The 21566-nt window shown below is 44.6% G+C and overlaps 1 protein-coding gene across 6 annotated transcripts in view; it reads left to right on the top strand.

Annotated features, from left to right (window-relative positions):
- The window catches only part of PPP2R3A (protein phosphatase 2 regulatory subunit B''alpha), a 137624-nt gene that overhangs the window by 24960 nt on the left and 91098 nt on the right, over positions 1-21566 (top strand). For all 6 annotated transcript variants that reach the window (XR_005226719.2, XM_037908574.2, XM_037908572.2 and 3 more), the window contains one exon: positions 10975-13568. Coding sequence is in view for 5 of the 6 variants with exons in the window: in XM_037908574.2 (XP_037764502.1) it covers positions 11556-13568 (2013 nt within the window). In the remaining variant the exon portion in view is untranslated. The remainder of the gene's footprint in view (positions 1-10974; positions 13569-21566) is intronic.

The following is a 21566-nucleotide window of genomic DNA, read 5'->3' as shown; positions in this document are numbered from 1 at the left end:
GGTGGTGGTGCCAGTACCAACCTTATAACATTTAGCCAGTGATTAGAGTACTCACCTGGGATGTGGGAGACCCTGGTTCAATCCCCCCTCCTTGTCTGAGGGATAGGAAGGATTTGAACAGGAGTTTCCCACCTCTCAGACAAGGCTCTAACCACTGAGCTATGGGATATTCTTAGGTGGGGCTCCCTCAGTTTCTCCTGTTGAAGCTGTTCTGCTGTGGAGAAATAATTAAATAATTACTTGGGAAGGGGACTGGACCCAGGGTCTCCCACATCCCAGGTGTGTCCCCTAAACACTGGACTGCTGAGCCATTCTCTCTCACTCTGTTCTGGCCCAATAGCTAAGTATTTATTCACAGTGGAACAAAAGCAGCAGGAGAGACTAAGGGAGCCCCTCCTCCCCCAAATCAAGCTATCCCATAGCTGTGTGGTTAGAGCACTCTTCCGAGAGGTGCAGGAGATCCCTGTTAAAATTCTCCCCCCGCTTCTGCCTGAGGAATTGAACCTGAGTCTCCCACGTCCCAGGCCGGTGTGCTAACCACAGGGCTAAAAGGTATAAAGTGGGTGCTGCCACTTCCTCCTCCTCTAGCAGTTTTGCGTGATGTGAGGCAGGCACCTAACTCGTTCCTGCAAGAAACGTGTTGGGCGTCCAAGTCAGCTGACTCCAGGAGAGGGTTCCCAGTCGTGAGTTGCAAGCAGAGAGAAGCACCTCCCTCCAGGGCCCAGACTTAGGAGCCTACCTCGTTAGCTTAGGGGGCTCTCTGCCTGTTGTGCTGGCTTTTTGAATGTGGATTGCATTCTAAGGCTCCTATGTTTCCCCTTTCATTGCATAGGGAGCCCAGGGACCTAACTCCGGCTTTGTGGATCATAGTGTTGTTCCTGGGATTTTCTAGCTGCCTAAAAGTTAGGTGTGCAATGCCCTATTCAAGAGAGAATCCCAGGCGTGGAGCATGTCTGTCCCACAGAGAGACAGAGGGAGAGGAGAACTGGCTACTAACTTCCTTTTTGCAGCACGTGCTGGGAATGGAAAGAGTTTTGGGCCCTATATAGCATAGCCTGTCCCACCTCAATCAGTGCTGGAGATGACATGCAACCCCAAGGACCAGGGATACTTAGACCTGGTGGAGACATACAAGTATGTGTTTTCCTTTGGAAAAAAAGTCGTAATTCTTAAAAAGATGACTTTGGAGACTTTGCTCACTGTGGCCCAGCTTCAGCAAAGCACTGAAACATACGCATCAATGGCAGTGAGTCCCATGCTTAACATTCAGAGCTTTGCTGAATTGGGGAATTGCATTCAATGTAATTTGGAGTGTTTCTGTTGGTGTGGAGAGCACCCTGAGGTTTCAAAAATGACTTATCTTTATCCCAGGGCATCCTAAATCATTGCTGTGACTGATGACACACCCCATACCTGTGAGCATCCCCCTAAGTGCCCCTCCCAAGCCCCTGGGTACTTGGGGGCCATTGCCAGATGGCATAGATTATAGCAGCCGAGGACGGGTATAGAATTGGCACCAGAACAGGGGAGCTGCATCTGACTCCTTTGCAGCCCTGCCCAGCTGTGCCTGGCAGTTAGTAGGTGCAGGATGGAATGTTCAGCAGACAGGTGCCTACATGTTACAGACATTGACATTACAAGGTAGGTGGTTTGGAGATGTGGATTTCAAGTGTGTAATCATTGTGATGTTTTACACAGTCCTGAGAATGAATATGAACAGTGTCCCAACCACAGATTCATAGAAGTGTAGGGCTGGAAGGGACCTGAAGAGGTCATCTGTTTCACCCACCTACACTGAACAGGACAGAATATACATAGACCATCCCTGACAGCTGTTTGTCTGAACTGTCCTTGCAAACTTCCATGGGGGGACACATAGCTCAGTGGTTTGAGCATTGGCCTGCTAAACCCAGGGTCGTGAGTTCAATCCTTGAGGGGGCCATTTGGGATCTGGGGCAAAAATTGGGGATTGGCCCTGCTTTGAGCAGGGGGTTGGACTAGATGACCTCCTGAGGTCCCTTCCAACCCTGATATTCTATGATTCTATGAAACAACAATGTTGTTTCTAGTAATTTTATTAAATGGTGTGAATTTGCTGATTGCACATATTTAACAACCCGGGCATGCCTATCAAATATTAATATTCAAAATAATTGGATAGATATGCTGGGTTGGGGTTTTTTTGGGGGTAGGTGAATGTACTTTGTCTAAGTATTGAATAAATGGTAACAATATCTAAATATCAATTTGTCCTTTGTTTGGCTGATTGGGGCTTTCATTTTTCCATAACAACCACTTTCCATATTTTTGAACCACCCTTCTAGAGCTGGACTATTTTTCTTTTTCTAGTGAGAGGCTATTGGGAGTCTTGCAGCTACTAGCAGATGAGATTAATGATACATTTCCTATTGAGTGACCTTTTTCACTAGGAAGCCCTAGGACTATTACCAAAGGATCATTTGGTAATAATTATTCCAATATTTTGTGATATTTGGCTACAAATTGCACCCCAGTATTCTTTAATGACTGGATATGTTCATATATGCATAAAATTTGCTCTTTCACCGCAATTTCTCCAACATTAATCATCATTCAATCTAGATATATACTTTAACCTGACTGGTGTGAGGTACCACTGAAGGCGTAGTGTAAAGAAACTTTATATTATTGTACTACAGACTGAAATTGCTGGTCTTGGTCCAGATCAAACCCTGTGTTGGGGTAACTTGTCTGTCCAGGTTCTTTTTTCGAGTGTCAAATAGGCCCTTTTTTTTCCAAGGAAAGTTGTCTGTAAAGATTGATATAAATCTAGTTATTTTTTTGTTTCTTAATTAACCAGACACCGTTGCTTCTGTTAAAGTTAGCTTTTCTAGACAGTTGAAAAACATAATCTCTGATTTGAAAGTATTGGTACCAGGAAGAGTAGGCCAGTTAAAGTCAGTTTTGATCTCTAAATAAGTTAGAAAAGTTTCTTTGATGAATAGCTGGCTAGCCATGTGTATTCCATGGCTTTCCACTCTTTAAACTCTCTGGTTCATGATTTAGGTTGAGGTCTGGATTGTTTGCAAAAGTTGTCATTGGTGGGGAAAGTAACTTATTTTATTTTTAGTACTATCCCAAAGACATAGAGTAGTCTTCGCTAAAGAATATATATAAATTTCTGGAGGGTGTAATTGTTTTTTATTAATCCATGGTAGCCTAGCAGTGTTTATACTGCCACAATTTTCGGTTCACTAAAGACCCAGTGAAAGCGGCAAAATCCTGTGGCACCTTATAGACTAACAGATGTATTGGAGCATAAGCTTTTGTGGGTGAATACACACTTCTTGACGCTTTGCCACTTTTACAGATCCAGACTAACACGGCTACCTCTCTGGTAAAGACCCAGTGTTGGGCTGGGTTAGAGCACTCCCAATCCACTACTGCTTTGAGCTGGCTGGCTTGATAGAACCATAAAATATTTGGAACAGCTAGTCCACCCTGTTTAGTGGGTCTTAACAAAGTATGTGCACTCACTCTTGGTCTTCTCTTATTCCATATATCGTAAATTCTAACATCGTCATCTGTATTCCTGCTAGGGCTTTATCTGGGAAAATTACAGGAAGATTTTGAAACAAGAAAGATATCCTTGGCAAAATGTTCATTATGACTGTGGCTATTCTTCCCAACCAAGAAATTGCATGCTTCCCCTGGCACTCTAGATCTTTTGATGTTTGCTGAAATAATGGTTTGGCATTTAAATAACACAGCTTTTCTATGTTGTTTGAGTTTGGAATTCCTAGGTATGCTGTAGGATTTGTTACCCATTTGTACCCAAATGTTTTCTGAAGGAATGACTTCTCAAAGGCTGGCAAATTTATAGCTAGCATTTGGATTTGGCTTAATTTATTTTAAATCCAGATGCTTTCCCAAAGCCATGGATATTTTCAGATACTAATTTTAGGGAAATATTTGGTTTAGATAAAAAGAGTGTTACATTACCTGCATATAAAGCTATTTTCTGATGTGTTCCTGCAAGTCTTATTCCTGTTTTGGATTAATTGTTCCTCATCCTCTGTGCAAAAAGCTCCAGGGCCAGTGCAAAAAGTAAAGGAGCCAATGGACATCCCTGCCTAGTCCCGCTGTGTAATTCAAACAGAGGAGATGTAATCCCATTCAATGACACAGCTGCTTTTGGACTGGTATAGAGATCAGTTGTCCATTTAAGGAACTTTGGGTCAATGTCTGTATGGGACAGGACTTGAAACAAAAAGTTCCACTCTATTCTATCAAAAGCTTTCTCTGCATCAAGTGATTAAAAAAAATTGATCTTTTTTTTTTTTTAATATGGAATTATGGATGATTTCAAGTACTCTCCAAATACTGGCTGACATTTGTCTAGTCTTAAGGAATGCAGTTTGACCTGAGTTTATATAAACTGAATATATGGACTGCAATCCATACTAGTATTTTTGTTAAAATCTTTGTCACGAGTCTGCAGTGATATGGGTCTATAAGAGCTGCATATGGTAAGATCTTTTCCAGTTTTAGGGAGAACAGCCACAGTAGCTGGAAAGCCATCGGGGTCCTGGAGTTTTACTACTTTTCATATTTGCTATTGCCCCTAGGATTTCTTCTTCTGTTGTTTCTTTATCTAAAGTTTCTTTTTCAGTTTTGCTTATATTTGACAAGCCTGCTACTGCCAGATATTTTTGAATAATTTCAGAGCTTGGAGTAGCTGAGGTATAGAGGTTTTTATAATGAGGACAAAGGAGCAAAAGTATATAACTGTCCTTTGCTGATTGTTTTTAATTGGTGGAATAATACATTGCTCTTGAATCTCCTTGAACTTTTCAGCCACCATCTTATCACACTGATTTCCTTTTTCATAAAATATCTGCTTTGAATACCTAAGGGCCTTTTCTGGGGCATATGTCAGTGGTACTCAACCAGGGACACACAGAGGTCTTCTGGGGGTATATCAAGTCATCTAGATATTTGTGTAGTTTTACAACAGGCTACATAAAAAGCACTAGTGAAGTCAAATTATGAAACTAAAATTTTATACAGACAAAATGAGAAAGTAAGCAGTTTTTCAGTAACAGTGTGCTTGATACTTTTGTGTTTTTATGTCTGATTTTGTAAGCAAGTAGTTTTTAAGTGAGGTGAAACTTGGGGTACGCAAGATAAATCAAACTCCTGAATGGAGTAGAGTAGTCTGGAAAGGTTGAGAACCACTGGGATATGTCATCAATATATTCAGTTTTCCCCTAATATTAGTTAATTGTTTATATACTTCTTTTGAACTTGAGTTTTTATGAATGTCTTGTAACCTTTTTATCCCCTTTTCTAGTTCTGTTTTGTCTTCTTTAGCACTCTCTTTTTTCTGAGAGCCTCTACTTATCAGCTGGCCCCTCAATACCACTTTACCTGCCTCTTTGTTTATTGTCTGTATAATTTATTTGAAAGTACTGAATCATGGAATCATAGAATATCAGGGTTGGAAGGGACCTCAGGAGGTCATCTAGTCCAACCCCCTGCTCAAAGCAGGACCAATCCCCAATTAAATCATCCCAGCCAGGGCTTTGTCAAGCCTGACCTTAAAAACTTCTAAGGAAGGAGATTCCACCACCTCCCTAGGTAACGCATTCCACTGTTTCACAATGTCCTCTTTAATTGCTTTGTCTTGAACAAGCAGCCAGTTCATTTTCCAAACAAGTGATCTTTTGGACCCATCTCGGCTATCAAATATTACTACCAAATATTAGATCTATTGTAGTATGTTAACTGATGGGGGGGTGAATAAAATGTGTAATCCGATTCCCCTGGGTGCATTTCTGTCCAGCAATCTGAGAAAGTGAATTGTTGTCACAGAGAAGTCAATACTGTACCTGCTTCCCTGTCCACCTTGGGTTTTTAATTCTGATCTGTCCCAGTAAGGACTTGGTATACAACTGAAGTCTTCTCCAAGTATAATTGTCCTTTCCTCAAAGCGTTGCTGTATTTTAAAGAAGCCCTTAAAGTTTTTTGCTTTTGGTTGGATGATACATTGAGTCCATTTGTTGTTATAACCCAGCAATTGTGCCCTTCAGTAAAATAAACCATTCCTCCTTATCCTTAAATTGATCTTTAATCTGAAAAGGTATGTGTTAAGCAAATATTATGACCACTCCTCTTTTCTTTTCTTTGGCTAAAGCAAAAAATGTCTGCTGAAACCAATTACCTTTCATTTTCAGGAGAGGCAAATTATGGACATGAGTTTCTTGAAATAAATAATCTGAGAGTGAGGGTTTTAAAGTTCTGTCACAGCTTTGTTCCTTATAATGACATTATTTAGTCCTTTGATGTTCAAATATATTACTTTAAAAGGAAAAACCATTCAGAATAACTATTTAGCTTATTGAAAAACTTGAAATTATTGTGATTCTTTAGCTGTTTGATGGCATGAACTCTTGTGTGGCCAATGTCTCTCTTGTTTCTAATTGTGTTATATTCACAGTTGTGTGCCTGAATATAGCTTCCGTTTGTGAACTTCCCTACCTATTTCTTGTAATAATTCCTCCTCTGCCTACCCTGTTCCCTCCCCTCCCCTGAACTCCCCTTAGTTTAAATAAAAAAAACTAAAACACCAACATAGCATATAAACCAGTTATAACAGTATAAGAATTGCCATAGTGGGTCAGAGCAATGGTCCATCTAACTCAATATCCTGTCTGCAATAGGAATGACAAAGTAGATTGCACTGGTGAGGGAGTGGCACTGTATGTGAAAGAAAGCATAGAGTGAAATGTAGTAAAAATCTTAAATGAATCAGACTGTACCATAGAATCTCTATGGATAGAAATTCCATGCTTCAAGAATAAGAGTATAGTTGTAGGCATATATTGCCTCTACCTGACTAGGATGGTGACAGTAACTGTGAAATGCTCAGGGAGATTAGAGGGGTTACAAAAAGAGAAAATGCAGTAATAATGGGGATTTCAACTATCCCCTTATTGACTGGGTCATCTCAGGACAGGATGCAGAGATGAAATTTCTAGACACCATTAATGACTGCTTCTTGGAGCTGCCAGTCCTGGAACCCACAAAGGGAGAGGCAATTCTTGATTTAGTCCTAAGTGGTGCACCGGATGTGTTACAAATGGTGAATACAGCTGAACCGCTTGGTAACAGCAACCATAATGTAATTAAATTGGCGTTTTCCCTCCTCAAGGATGTTCAAAGAAACCCACCCCAGTAGCATTTAACTTCAAAAAGAAAAACTAGACAAAAATGAAGAAGCTAGTTAAATGGAAATTAAAAAGAACAGTTACAAGGGTGAAAAGTCTGTAAGCTGCATGGAAATTATTAAAAATCCACCATAATAGAGGCTCAAACTAAACATACACCACAAATTAAAAGAAACAAACATTAAGAGCACCAAAAAAGTGCCACCATGGCTAAACATCAGAATAAAAGAGGAGGTTAGCAGCAAAAAGGCATCGTTTAAAAAATGGTAGTCAAATCCTGCAGGGGAAAATAGAAAGGAGCATAAACTCTGGCAAGTCAAGTGTAAAAGTATAATTAGGCAGGGGAAGGATAGCTCAGTGGTTTGAGCATTGGCCTGCTAAACCTAGGGTTGTGAGCTCAACTCTTGAGGGGGCCATTTAGGGATCTGGCCTAAAAATTGGGGATTGGTCCTGCTTGGAGCAGGGGGTTGGACTAGATGACCTCCTGAGGTCCCTTCTAACCCTGATATTCTATGATTCTATGAAATTAGCTTTTTCCACTCAAGAAAGAGATCTTGGAGTCATTGTGGATAGTTCTCTGAAAACATCCACTCAACCTACAGCACCAGTCAAAAAACAAACAATGTTAGGGAACTAATAGGAAAGGGATAGCTAATGACAGAAAATATCATAATGCCACAATATAAATCCATGGTACACCCACACCTTGAATACTGCGTATAGTTCTGGTTGTGCCAGCTCTGAAAAGGTACATTAGAATTGGAAAAGGTACAGAGAAGGGCAACAAAAATGATTAGGAATATGGACAGCTTTCATATGAGGAGAGAGTAAAAAGAGTGGACTGTTCAATTTATAAAAGAGATGACTAAGGAGGGATATGATAGAGATCTATAAAATCATGAATGGTGTGGAGAAAGTGAATAAGGAAGTGTTTTTACCCTTTCCAATTATATAAGAACCAGGGGTCACCCGATGAAATTAATAGGCAGCAGATTGTAAATGAACATAAGGAAGTACTTCTTCACACAACGCAGTCAGCCTGCCTGAAGCTGGGCCTGTATGACAGGGGATGGATCACTCATTAATTGCCCTGTTCTATTAATTTCTTCTGAAAAAGCTGGCACTGGCCACTGTTGGAAGACAGGATAACAGGCTATTGGTCTGTTTCAGCATGGCTATGCTTATGTAACATTCTGTTAGCCTTTTTGACCTCTGCTGTGCATTGAGTTGAAGTTTTCAGAGAATTATCCACAATGACTCCAAGATTGTTCTTGTGTGGTAACAGTTAATTTAGAACCCATCATTAGATATGTGTAGTTGGGACTGTTTTTTCCAATGTGCATCACTTTGCGCTCCTCAGTGTTGAATTTCATCTGCCATTTTGTCATCCAATCATGTAGTTTCTTGAGGTCCCCCTGTAACTCTTTGCAGTCACCTTTGGACTTGACTATCTTGAGTAATTTTGCATCATCTGCATACTTTGTTTACTTTTCACCACTGGGCAAATTGACCATTTATTCCTACCCTTTGTTTCCTATCTTTTAACCAGTTACTGATCCATGAGAGGACCTTCTGTGTTAGTAGATGACTGCTTAGTTTCCTTAAGAGCCTTTGGTCCAAAAATGACGAATATGATTTGCTGAAACCCAACCCCCCATACTCTTCCTGTGAACACTTTCACTGCTTCTCTTGCAATCCAGAGGTGGTGCATTGTCTGCCTATGGGATTTTAACCCTCATCCTTCGGGACAGATTATCGTCTGATCACTTGAGTTACATGGGGAGGATTTACACACAATCCCTAATGGCTCCTCCCCATCCTATATAATATTAACATAGCTACTATTCAGCTGTTAATTCTTGGTGACCTGCAAGAAGTCCCTTCTGGTTAATCTTTAGGTTATTCCTCAGGTATCAGAGTTCTCTTTTTCAGCTTCAATTCTGTCATTGCTAGTGCGGTCTCTAGTGTCATTTGTTTTTTCTTTTCCTTCACTGTCTGACAAGGTTTTTTCAGAAGCTTATTCTTGGTTACTACCTCTGGAGTAATATCCTCTGGTATGGCTGAGCTTTGGATTTCTGACAGGAGTATATTTTTTCCTCAGTTTAAGTCTCTTACTACATAATACTGATTTTGGAAGCTGAATTAGAGTTTAAACGGCAATCCATATCTGCCCCCCCTGAAAGCTGCTGTAATTTCTCACAACTCTCTTCTCTTTATTAAGGTTAGGGCAGAGAGTTCGTGGAAAAATTGCAGCTAGTGGCCTTTGAGTATGAGCTCTGAATGTTCTATGGTTTTTTTTCATAGTGATATTTTTCTGCTGATAATCATGGAATTTCAGAATGAGATCTCTGGGTCCATCTCAATGCCCAGGCGGAGGAACAGTGCCCTGTGTGCTCTCTCTACATTTACCTCTCCCAGAGAGCTCAGATTTAACAACTCCACAACTAAAGTTTTTCCTCCTTCAGCATTTTCAGGCAGCACATTAATTCTGAGATTGTTCTGTCTTGCTCTGTTTTTTTTTCATCCAATTTAAGCTTCATCTCTCACTCTCTAGTCCAGGGGTAGGCAAACTTTTTGGCCTGAGGGCCACATCAGGGAATAGAAATTGTATGGCAGGCCATGAATGCTCACAAAATTGGGGTTGCGGTGCGGGAGGGAGTGAGGTCTCTGGCTGGGGGTGTGGGCTCTGGGGTGGGGTTGGGGATCAGGAGTTTGGGGTGTAGGAGGGTGCTTTGGGCTGGGACTGGGGGCTTCGGACAGTAGGAGGGAGATCAGGTCTGGGGCAGGGGTGTGGGAAGGGGTGCAGCTTCTGCTTAGGGATGTGGGCTCTGGGGTGGGGCTGGGGATGAGAGGTTTGGGGTACAGGAGGGTGCTCCGGGTTGGGATCAAGGGATTTGGAGAGTGGGAGGGGGATCAGGGCTGGGGCAGGGGGTTGGGGGTGCTGGCTCCGAGTGGCACTTACCTCAAGTGGCTCCCGGAAGCAGTGGAATGTCCCTTCTCCGGCTCCTACGCGGAGGCGTGTCCAGGCGGCTCTGCACACTGCCCCACCCACAGGCACCACCCCTGCAGCTCCCACTGGAGCACTTAGGAGCCGGAGCGGGGCCAAACTGCGTGGTGCAGCCCCCGACCCAGCATCCCAGTTAGAGCCTGAAAGGGCTCTCCAGATTGTGAACCACAAACACTCTTCTTAGTAAGAAGTAACTCTCTTTTTTTTTTTTAAGAATCCATTCTTTGCAGCTCTGATTTTGGGGGCTGGGGGGAGTTTACTATGTTTAGGGGTCAATGGAGGCAGATTACTTTGCCTCAGAGCTCAGGCAGCCATATTACTGCAGCCCCCTGCTGGTCTTCAGAATATATTTGACTTTAATTATGTGATCACAGTGTGCAATCTGGGCAGCGTGCAGTGTTTTTCTTCCTCACCCACCCTAACACCCATCCTCATTCTCAGAAATGGTCAAAACATTTATGCTAAATTTTAAGAAAAAACAATCTCCTTGAGCAGCCCTGAGGAAGTAATTTTGGAATGTTACAAGGAGCTGAGAAAGAGTCTCTAGAATGGAAATGCATGGGCAGCCTTATTTTAAACATAGGCAGGCATTTCAACTGCATTACCATGTTTGGCCCACTGATTCTCATGGTGCCATTGCCCAATACAAGGTCATGTACTGGGAATTAGATCTGGTGTCTTATGTTTGGTACAGTATTAGTTAAGGTTACATATTCTCTCTAGTAATGATATTGACTCTTGTATTTGTTTTTATTGCAGGTGTCTCTCTTACCAGTTGGCAGAAACAGATTATTCCAGCTTGCTGTGGATTCCTCATTGTTATGTTGCAGCTGATTAGTAACAGAGCATCCCTCTCTAACACCCCAGGCCTGAAGAAGGAGAACAAATATAAGGGAAAAAACAGTTGTTTTGCCATTTCTTTAGTCTGGGAGCTAGTATGTGTTCTGTAATGTCTCTTACTGAACCTGCCCTGGACTATGAGAAGGGAAGCAATGGATGCTGTTTTTGTGGTCAACAAAGTAATCTCTGCTTGGAGTACAATTTTAAGCAATGTTATATAATCAAACCTTATATGTGCTGCTAATCAAACATATAAGTCAAACCTTATATGTGCTCAGTGGCAGTTGCACCTTTACTGCAGATACTGCCCCAGACCTCCCCAGGATTATAGACTTTATAGTTCAGAGTTTTCTCTGTAGTTAAAAATTATTTTCTTAATTAATGGGATGAGACTGAAATAGGAATGTTTTCATTAAACCCAGCCTGGGTTTGAAGAGGCGGTTGGACCTTCTGAGTTTGTGGTGAATTTCAGAGCCTCGCTGCTAAGGGGAATTCATGCTATGGCAGCAACCTATCAGCTTGTAGTCACTACTGTGAACTGTTACAGCAGTGTCGTGATAGACTGTCACTTTCAGCACACTGTGCATTACTGCACTGGAACCTGTCAGGTGTTCAAGCAAGGAGTTGCGTGCATAGTGGCCCATCACAGTATTTGTGCAGAGCTACTTCGAGTCCCTGCATCTAATGTCAGAGGTGCAGATCTAGACCAGAGACTTCCAACTCCTGAAAATGGGCTAACTTTGGCTGGGAATGAAGACTATCAGCAGATCCTCCCAAGTAATCCAAGGCTCAAAAAGGGATCTTCAGTGCAAGCCACCTGCAGTCTAAAAGATATCACCGGGGAAGCTATAAATCTTGCCAGTGGTAAAATAAAGGAATTCTCCTTTGAAAGGCTCAAAAACTCTTCCAGCCATGTGACCTACAGAAAAGGAAGGAAAGTGAGGTCAGAATCGTTCAGCAGACGGTCACTTGATTTTGATTTGATTTATGGACACTTCAACAATGATGAGAACTGCCCTCCCTTTGGCTTGTTGCAGACTCCCTCAGCTGGGGAGAAATGGCAGGAGAGCTGCAATTCTTCAGAGGGAAATGTGAATACTGCCGCTTCCCTCTCCACCCAGGCCTTCTCTGAAGAGAGCTTTATCTCCCAGATTTTGGAAAAGCACAAGCTGGACAGCTCTTCTGGTGGAGATATTAAAGTGTGTTTGGACATTCTGCTCAAATGCTCTGAGGACCTGAAAAAATGTACAGATATCATCAAGCACTGCATCAAAAAGAAATCTTCAGGTGATATCAGTGGGGGAAATGATAATGACGCCCTGGCCAGCTCTGAGATGATCTATAGGAATTTGATGACTAGGTTTTCTTCCTACCTGAAAAAGCTCCCCATTGAACTAAAGCAGCCCAGTCACGTGGAACTCGGTGACTTGGCAGAACTGGTTACGAGTTTGCATGGGTTGCAGCAGGCTCCCTTTTCCCCAATATTTGGCAATGAGCAACCTCCTAGATATGAGGATATTGTGCATTTGCCATCCGCCATAACAAGACCCTCTCTTACTGTAGAACTGCAAGATGGCCAGCATGAGATTGGCACAACTAGCCCGCCAAAACCTATCCAAACTAACACTGGGGGCTTTACCTCAGACTCCTTGCACAGCAGCACCCAGCAGAACAACTCAAGAACTGTAAAAAATGCTTCTACTGTACCTCAGTTACTAACTGTAAGCCCTTCCAATTGTGTGTCTTCCATAGAAATGCTATACATTGAAGAGGAGTCAGATGGGGAGATAGTACTAGGCAAGGGAAAGAGGGCAGAACATAAAGGTAGCTGGGAGAGTTTAGAGAGCAGTCAACAGAAAACTGGAAGCCCAGATCTTACTGTAGTCCTTAAAGAGGCACCTGCCAGAGTTCATGCTGAAGCTGTTGCCCAGACCTCTGAGAAAATCACCTTTATAAAACCAGTCTCAGATTCTCTTGTGAGTGATTCCAGGGCTAGCACTTCTTCAGGAGAACAAAGAGAATCAAGGGAAAACAACCAGGATGAGATAGATAAGCTGCTGTTGGACTTGGAGCACTTTTCACAGAAAATGGAGAGCGCGCTGAAGGAGCCCACCATGAAGGAGAACGATCCTGGATGTCTGAAGGACTTTGGCCAAGAGGGTGCGAAGGTCCTACCGCTAGCTCTTGAAACCAAAAATAAAGTCTGTTTATTTCCTGACAAAAACTCTACTTCCCCTTTGTCAAAGACCGTGGAAACCAATGGCCACAAAATGGAGGAAGACGACAAAGCCCTTCTACTACGTATCCTGGGAAGTATCGAGGATTTTGCCCAGGAACTGGTGGAATGCCACATGGGCAAAGGAAGTTTATCCAAAGAGAAGGAAATGATGCAAATTCTTCAGGAAACCTTAACCACTCCCTCACAGTCCTTCCCAGCTGTACAGAGAAGTATGGGTGCTACTACCAAAGACACTGTTCCCACATTGATTCAGCAGGCCCCAGAGGTGATCAAGGTAAGACATCAAAGCCTATGGTTGAATAATGAGTGAAAGGGACACTGGAAATTATGAACAACATGTGAGTGTTGAATGAATGTGTGTACTAACGTGAAAGGACATATCTGATTTACTGAATACGATGTGGACATGGATTGAACAGTGGCTTTGAAAAAAAATAAATGTATCGCAGTTTTAATCTGAGATCATCTCTTCCTTGCTGCAGGAAGAGCCTTTCTCCTTGATGGTTGTTCTGGGGTTGGTTCTGCTTGCAGTGTCCTGTAAGTGGGCCCTTTATACCCGGGGGGTAAGGAAAGGAAACTTCATTGCTCAACAGATTACCCATGGAAACAAGAAATGAGCACCTACAAAACCTTGCCCTGGGCCTGGATGAGCCAGAGTAGCCTCCCTTACTAGTTCTGAGTGCTGGTGTACCCCTTGCCTCAATTCAAAGCCCACAGGCCTGCCTTACCCTGCTTTTCTCCATTCCCCCAGAGCAGGAGAGCCAGCACCACGACCACCCCTGGAAAAGGGGGCAGAAGCTGGCGAGAGGCAGTTTCTTTTACTCTCTCTTCCAAGCACGAGGAGCCAGCGTGGAGTCTGGCATTTTTTGCAGTGGGGGTTCGGGAGCAGGGAATCCAACACACTGGTAGCCAGTTTCGCTGTGCTGTGCTGTGAAGCCAAGTGTGGATCTGCCCAGGAGATGGTGATGGCTTGGAACCTGTTGGCAGAGAAGGAGGGGCCTCAGTTGCTTGAACAAGCTTTGTGGCCTTGCCTTTGCATTAGGGCTGAATTTTCAAAAGCACCCAGGATACACAGGCAGGGCCAGACTTTCCAGAGTCCAGCTCCCATTTAGGCACCCAAGTAAGGGCCACGTTTCCAGCAGTGCCCAGTAGTGCCAATGGGAGCTTATGAACAGCTTTTTTTTTTTTTTTTTTTTTTTTTTTTTAAGAAAAGCTCTGCATCCAAATTGACCCCCAAGGCTCTGTGCCTTTTTTTTTTTTTTTTTATAGCATGTAGCTATCTGCTGGGGTGCTGACAGGGGCAGGGAGCTCTTCTGACTCTGGCTGTGAGTGCTGAAATCTTTTTTAGACCTCAGACCCGCCGTCTTTTTTTTTTTTTTTTTTTTTTTCATATTTCTTCAGGCAGCTCCGCTAATAGCGGGCTACAAGCAGAACCTCGTCTGGTATCACTAGCAAGGGAGAGAGACTCCTTCCTGCAAGAGAGAGAAGAATCAGTCAGGGCCCAAACTCTCTGAAATAAATGTTGGTCGTACCCTTGTTTGTTTATTTACAATGCAAGGGCAGTGGAAAGAGTCTAGTTGCTCTTCAATTATGAATTTCAAACAAAATCTTTATTGCTCCTTGCTGATGTGAACAGAGATGGCAACAACTTTTTTATTTGTTTGTTTGAAGGAAAATTTTCTGGTGTTTTTTGTTTTGTTTTTTCCAGCCTGAGGAATATGTGTCCTGGACTTCCCTCTTTTCATGGGGGACTGTGGCAGTCTTTGGAAAGCTGGAACGCGGCTGTTGCCAGAGTCTAAAACCTGAGCCACTGCTCTCTCCGCTCCCAGTCAGGGTGAACATGCCACCTCCTCATTTGAGCCTGGGAGAGCTGAAGAATTAGTTTCACCCTTCAAGGATGTCACCTTCCTATTTTCCAAAGATTTCTGAAGTCCTCCAGGAAAAAAAAGGATGTCAGGACTTGGTATTGCAGAAACAGAAAGCGCAGTGCTAAAACGTGGATGCTGTGTTTCTACATCATGACGAGAGCAGTAAACAACACAATTTTGTGGTTGTTGCTTTGGAGTTGTCCTGTCATACATGGTGATATTTTAACTAACTATGGGGAGGCAGTAAATGTTGCAACCCCAGTTTCCGTAATAGAGCTCTATTTTAGCCCCTCCCCCGCATGACTTTGGTTTGGAACATTTTGTTTAGCTGACAATTGCCAGATTTCATCTGAAGACAAAGGAGACTGTTTCAGGGAAGCCCTTGTTGTATTAAGTGAGGCAACTGTAAAATGGGGATAACCATGTTTACTCACTTCTCTAAAGTGCTTTGAGATCTTCAGATGAAAAAGCGCTAGGTAACTGCAAAGCTAAGAACCACATCTTTCCGATGGGGTGACTGGCACCGCAAGGTTTAGTGAATTGGCTGGGAGGCACTGTGGCTATGGAGCCAAGCACTTTATTAGGTTGTGGCTATGGAGTCAAGCGCTTTTTACCCATAATCTGAGTTAAAACAGGGTGTGCCCACTTGCAGCTGGCCAGTTTAGTAACAGTATCTCCGGAACATATGTATCTTTTCAGATATCCATTGAACAAAGGTTGGACTCCATAGGAACCCTTATTCATTTGCTTAGCACTACTCCCTCCTTTTATTGAATAGTCTGGAAACCAATATACCCCACTTCTGTATGACTTTAAAAACTGCCTTCACTCACCTACACAAATTCAGAACTGAAAGATGTAAACAATGAACAAAACCCCTCAAGTGCTGAGAAATTCCAAAAACTCCAATCACTTTGTACCAGACCCTCAGCTGGCATGAACTAGTGTAGCTTCATTGAATTCTATGCTGGTTAATGCCAGCTGAAGAGCTGGCCAATTGTTTAAGAAAACAGTTAAGGTTACAGTATTTAAAAACAAGGAAATGAACAGTTAAGGGCTTCATCAATCTTACACTGTGTATGTAACAAACTCACATTATACTTATTATAGGCAGGGCTGGTATCACTCAGTCTTATTAAGTCTGCACAACACTTCCCATTATAAAACCCTGTTTTCAATTTGATTTATAACTTTGCCAAATGTTAACTGTTTTGGCTGAAATGTTCTGTGCGGGATGTCTGCCTTAGCTTGAATGTTTTAGGAAAATTTCAGCTCAAATGGTTCAGCTGTTTCCGAGAATGAGGTTAGGGACAAATACATATTTTACAATGTTAAAAAAATTCTGACATTTTCTTTGCAAAGTTCTTGTGCCCCTATGCAGGGCCAGCTCTAGGCACCAGCAAAACAAGCAGGTGCTTGGGGCGGCACATTTCTAGGGGCAGCATTCTGGCACTGACCATGCCGCCCCTAGAAATGTGCCCCCAGCTCGCCTCCACTCTGCCTCCACCTGCTCCCCTGAGTGCACCTCCACCGCCACCGCTCCGCTTCTCCCCCCTCCTTCCCTCCCTCCCGGCTTTTTCGCGCGGCAAGCCTGGGAGGGAGGAGACGCTGAGCAGCAGCACGCTGGGGGGAGGTGGCAGTGGTGGAGCGGAGGCGAGCTGGGGCGGGAAGTGGTTCCTTAACCCCCCTCCCCCGTTACTTCCTGTGCTCCCCTCCACTCCGCCGCCTCCTCCCCTGAATGTGCTGCCACTCCCTCGCCTGAGAGGGAGGCGGGAGAAGCGGAGCAGCGGCGTGTTCAGGGGAGCAGGCGGAGCAGAGGTGAGCTAGGGCAGGGGATTGCGGTGGGGGAGCTGCAGGAAGCAATGCGGGGGAGAAATGCGGCATGCCTGGGGGAGGAGGCGGGGCCGGGGATTTGGGGAAGGGGTTGGGAAGGGGCAGAGTTGGGGCAGAGCCGGGGGCAAGGGGGGGCATGAAAAAAATGTGGGGGCGGCTAAAAATCCTAGAGCTGGCCCTGCCCCTATGCTCCGGAGTAGGCCCCTGAAAGTTGGCAAGGGATGGCCTTTGAGTTAGGGATGTACCTTTTGCTAGCCACATTTTGGTGAATTTTCACTAGGATAAATTATACAACTTTGAAAAATCTCAGTTTGCACACGCTCAGCAGAGACTTGTTTGATTTTAAGAGTTAAATCTCTTAAAATTCCATCCTCACGGAGCACAGCTTCTACGTGTGACCAGAGTGTACATGTGCCATCGCCACAGAATATGCTCCAACCCCAGGCTACAGGGGCAAAGTAGGACTTTCCCTGTAATTGCTGCTCCAGGCCAGGATGGGTCCAACACCAGAACTGGGTCTTAGAGCAGGGAGGCTGTTTCTCCTGTGCTCTCAGTGACATCCCTGCTGGGCTCAGGTAGTGTGGAGGAGCAGCTGCCTGAATTGAATGGAGAGGGGCCAGGAAGCAGACCTAGGGGGGCTGAATGGAAGGGTGCATGAAATAGATTGGGACAAGGAGCCTGGGTGGGGGTGACTGAGATTGAAGGCTGGTGGAGGGGGAGAGAGGGACGCTGGGACTGGAAATTCATGGGGATCCTGGAACTGGCTAGGCAAGAAGACTGGAACAGGGAGCCAGGGAGGGAAATCAGGTGTGGATGTGGGGAATACTGAAATTGGATGAGGAGCTGTGAGGGAGACAGGTCTAGCTAGCTAGGCAAGATGACAGAACCAGTGAAGTGAGGGTAAGGAGGTGGGGAGGGGGGAAAGGAGATATCAGACAAGGAGCTGGAGTTGGGGATGAGAAATGGGATTGTCTGGATAAAGAGACTGGGACAGAGTGCCAATGGCAGATGTGGGGTGCACTGAGATTGGTTAAGAAGCCTGGAGAGGGAGACTGAAACTGGGAGCCAGTGGAAATGAGGAATGTCGAGGCAGGGGTTGACTGGAGAATGGGGCAGGAGATAGAGATTGTGGTGCGAGGGGTAGACTGGGAATGGCTGGGCAAGGAAACTGGGACTGGGATGAGAAACTCAAGAAGTGGAGAGTGGAACTGGTTCGGTGAGGAGAATAGGACTAGGATGAGGAGCTAGAAGTGGGGAAGAGACAGGACTGGGACAGGGAGAGGAAGAGGTTGTAGATGATAGGGCAGAAGAGTCTCTGCTCACTAGAGAATGCTCCCCTCCAGAGCATGAAATGGAACCCAAGGTTCCTGAGTCTGCTGTTACAAATATCTATGAGGCCCACTGGCAAAGTGTCCTTGGCCTCTCTAATGCCGGTCCACATAGAAGGTAACAACCTACTACTGCTATCAGTTACTCCATTAGTTCTGGGTGGCGGGGGGGGGGGGGAGGGAATCTAATGGTTGCAACTCTGCTGATGTCCCACGTGGGTGTTAATATGATGTCACATGATGGAATTTCTGTTTTTTCAGTTTGCTTTTTTTAAAACCTACACAATTGCAGAATGTTAAAAGATCATTAAGGTTGCAAAGTCAAGCACTCAACAATTAGGTAATACCAGCTTTTTCTTCAAATGATTGTATTCACTATTGTATTTCACTGACGGTTATGCATTTGCACCATGCTCCCAGAGTTGGAGAATTTGAAAGTAGTGTCTGTTGGCCCATGCATGTGCCCTGCCTCATCTCATGTTCACGTCTGAGGTGAGAAAGGACAAAACAGACTGACTGCATCTCCAGTTTCTCCTCACCTCCACGTGGTCCGGGTCAGAACTTTCAATGTCCTCATTTCTGATGCACTTCTGAAAAAGTTAGTTGTACATAGTCTTATGAGTTTTATAGTAGATTTACCAGTTTTATTATTATTTTAGTTCTGATAGTTAATAGTTTTAGTGCTTGTTTTTAGATAGACTTTGGGGTTTTCACTCCTCCTCCCCCATACCTACTTGCGGGTACTGGACTACGTGAAGGACTCCAGGCCTCAAAGTCTGAGCCTCCTGCTTGCGATTCTTCTTGGTTAGGAACAACCAATAATACTGCCTCTGCTGCCTGGGGGAAGCCCACATTGTGGCCATGTCTAGTATTTGCCAGTCCTTCCACCACCGCACCCTAGAAGACCGGGCACTTCACCTCTGGAAGCATCTCATGGAGCTCGCCATGAGACCTCACTTGGACTCAGGCCGGGGAACTCCCCCATACATCGTCCTGATTCAGTGAAGAGCTCGCCTCCCACTACCACATCTGACTCCGGTGCCAGCAGTACCATCCCCACAGACCCCATGGTGGGGCCTAGTCAAGAGGTAAGGAAGCACACCCATAAGCAGGGACTAAGGAGTGTTTAATTTGTAATGAAAGAGGTGCCAGAGGTCAAGCAATTAGGTGCCAGGGCTCAAGCAATTTTTTTACTTTCATAACTGAGTTGGCAGGCCCAGAGGTGCCAGGGCTATGAACTGCCAAGCCTAGAGGTGCCAGGCTCAACCCTGGCACAAATTAAGCACCAGGACTAAGCCTTCCTCCAAATCAAAGAAGATGGATGCTCCTTCTACCCGCTTGTCCCAAGGGGACGGCGTATGCTCTAAGTCTGATAGGCACGAGAAAAAGACCCATAAGCAATGGGATCCAGTGATTCCAGGCACTGATACATTGGTACCACCATCTGTTGGAGCCCACAAAACACGTGACCCTCCCATACCAGGAAAGACCCCAGCGCTGGTACCAATACCTGGGAAAGAGAGAGTGCCTCTCACACCAGGGTGATCCAGAACAGTGATTGAGCCTCAGGATGTATTTGCCTTCCAGATCCAGAGTCACCCCCTCCATAGGGTCCCTCCACTTCTAGAGAGATCGTATCTCCAAGGCCTCTGATATGGGATCCCTCACCCCCTACACGGATAAGCTACACTCTTCCACCAGCTCCGACGGTACCGCCATTGGAACCAGAATTCACCTTCTCCTCTTCCAATGAATTGGAACTGGAAGAGCCACCTTTATCATACCATTCGTATGCGCCATCACAGAGACCATCACATCCCTGGTGACATCTACCCCTCAGTGACCACAGATCCATTGATACCCCATTCTGTGGGGACTCCCACAACCTCCATCGGATCCAGCTTATTGGCCATATTTGGGACCCTGGACACAATATTATCCCTTGGAATCTGCCCGGGCCATGAGGGAACCATCACCTGCCTCCCCTTTGAGGGTGCCCACCGGTAGGCAAGCAGATCCAGTGGTGGAGGAAGAACTTTTTAGCCTGGTCCCAGCAGTTCCACTAGAACTGGCAATATTCCCTTCCTCATCTCCAGTTGAGGAGGTGACTACAGCATCCCCTCCCACACGGGATGATTTCAGACAATTTCAGGAGCTGTTATGGTAAGTTGCGTGGGAAACTCCAAATTTCTTCAGAAAAAATCCAAGACTGCCAGCATACGCTGCTGGATATTCCTCCACACTTTGGGGTCAGCGAGAATTGTGTTACTAATTAATAAAGCCATTCTGGAGCCTGCCAGGATACTGTGGCACACCCCTGCTACATACACAGATATCCCCAAGAGAGCAGAAATGTTCCTGCCAAAGGTTTTGAGTTTCTTTTTTCCATCCACCTCCAAATTCCCTAATCGTCCAGGCTGTGACAGAATGGGTCAAACAGCAACACCCCCGATCTACACTGTTTGATAAAATGGGGAAGGTCTGGAGTCACCTTCTAGGACGTAAAGTATTTTCATCATCTAGCCTGCAATTCATGATTGTGAATTATCCGGCATTACTAGACAAATATGACTTCCTGAATTACAGTAAATTAGAGGAATTTACGGATAGCCATCCACAACACAGTAGTGCTCATTTTCAGGCACTTATTGAAGAAGGGAAGTTTGTGGTCAGAACGGCCCTCCAATCTGCAGTAGATGCAGCGATACCTCCTTCAGGGCCATGGCTACAGCCACAGTCATGCACAGGGAGTCTTGGCACCGTTCTTCTGGTTTTCCTAGGAAGACACAGAACACTATTGAAGACCTCCCTTTCGACAAATTCCATCTTTTTAACCAGAGGACAGATGAATCACTGCATACGCTAAAGGATTCCAGGGCCACTCTTCGCTCATTGGGCATCTACACTCCTGCCCTGAAATGAACATTCCAGTTCCAGTCATCCCCCTGACACTACAGGTCTTATCAAGTATATTCACAGAGACCTTTTGAGCATCCAAGGAAATGTCAAAAGGCACAGAGGTCTCACTTTCCAGTGCCCCCCTCGCAGGCTTCAACATCACAGATACAGCCTCCAGCCATGAGGTATTCCTGATGCAAGCCCGAGAGTTGCCAACTACTATGCCTACCACCTCACGATTCCTACTCCCTTTGGTGGTCATTTAGCACTCTTTTCCTACACTTGAAGTGCAATAACAATGGACAGATGGGTGTCAAACATCATTCACCATGACTATACGATCAA

Source organism: Chelonia mydas, chromosome 9, assembly GCF_015237465.2.
Source record: "Chelonia mydas isolate rCheMyd1 chromosome 9, rCheMyd1.pri.v2, whole genome shotgun sequence".
In the NCBI taxonomy this organism is placed as follows: Eukaryota; Metazoa; Chordata; order Testudines; family Cheloniidae; genus Chelonia; species Chelonia mydas.
The sequence above is the reverse complement of the archived record's forward strand: the minus strand, read 5'-3'. Positions and strand labels throughout refer to the sequence as shown.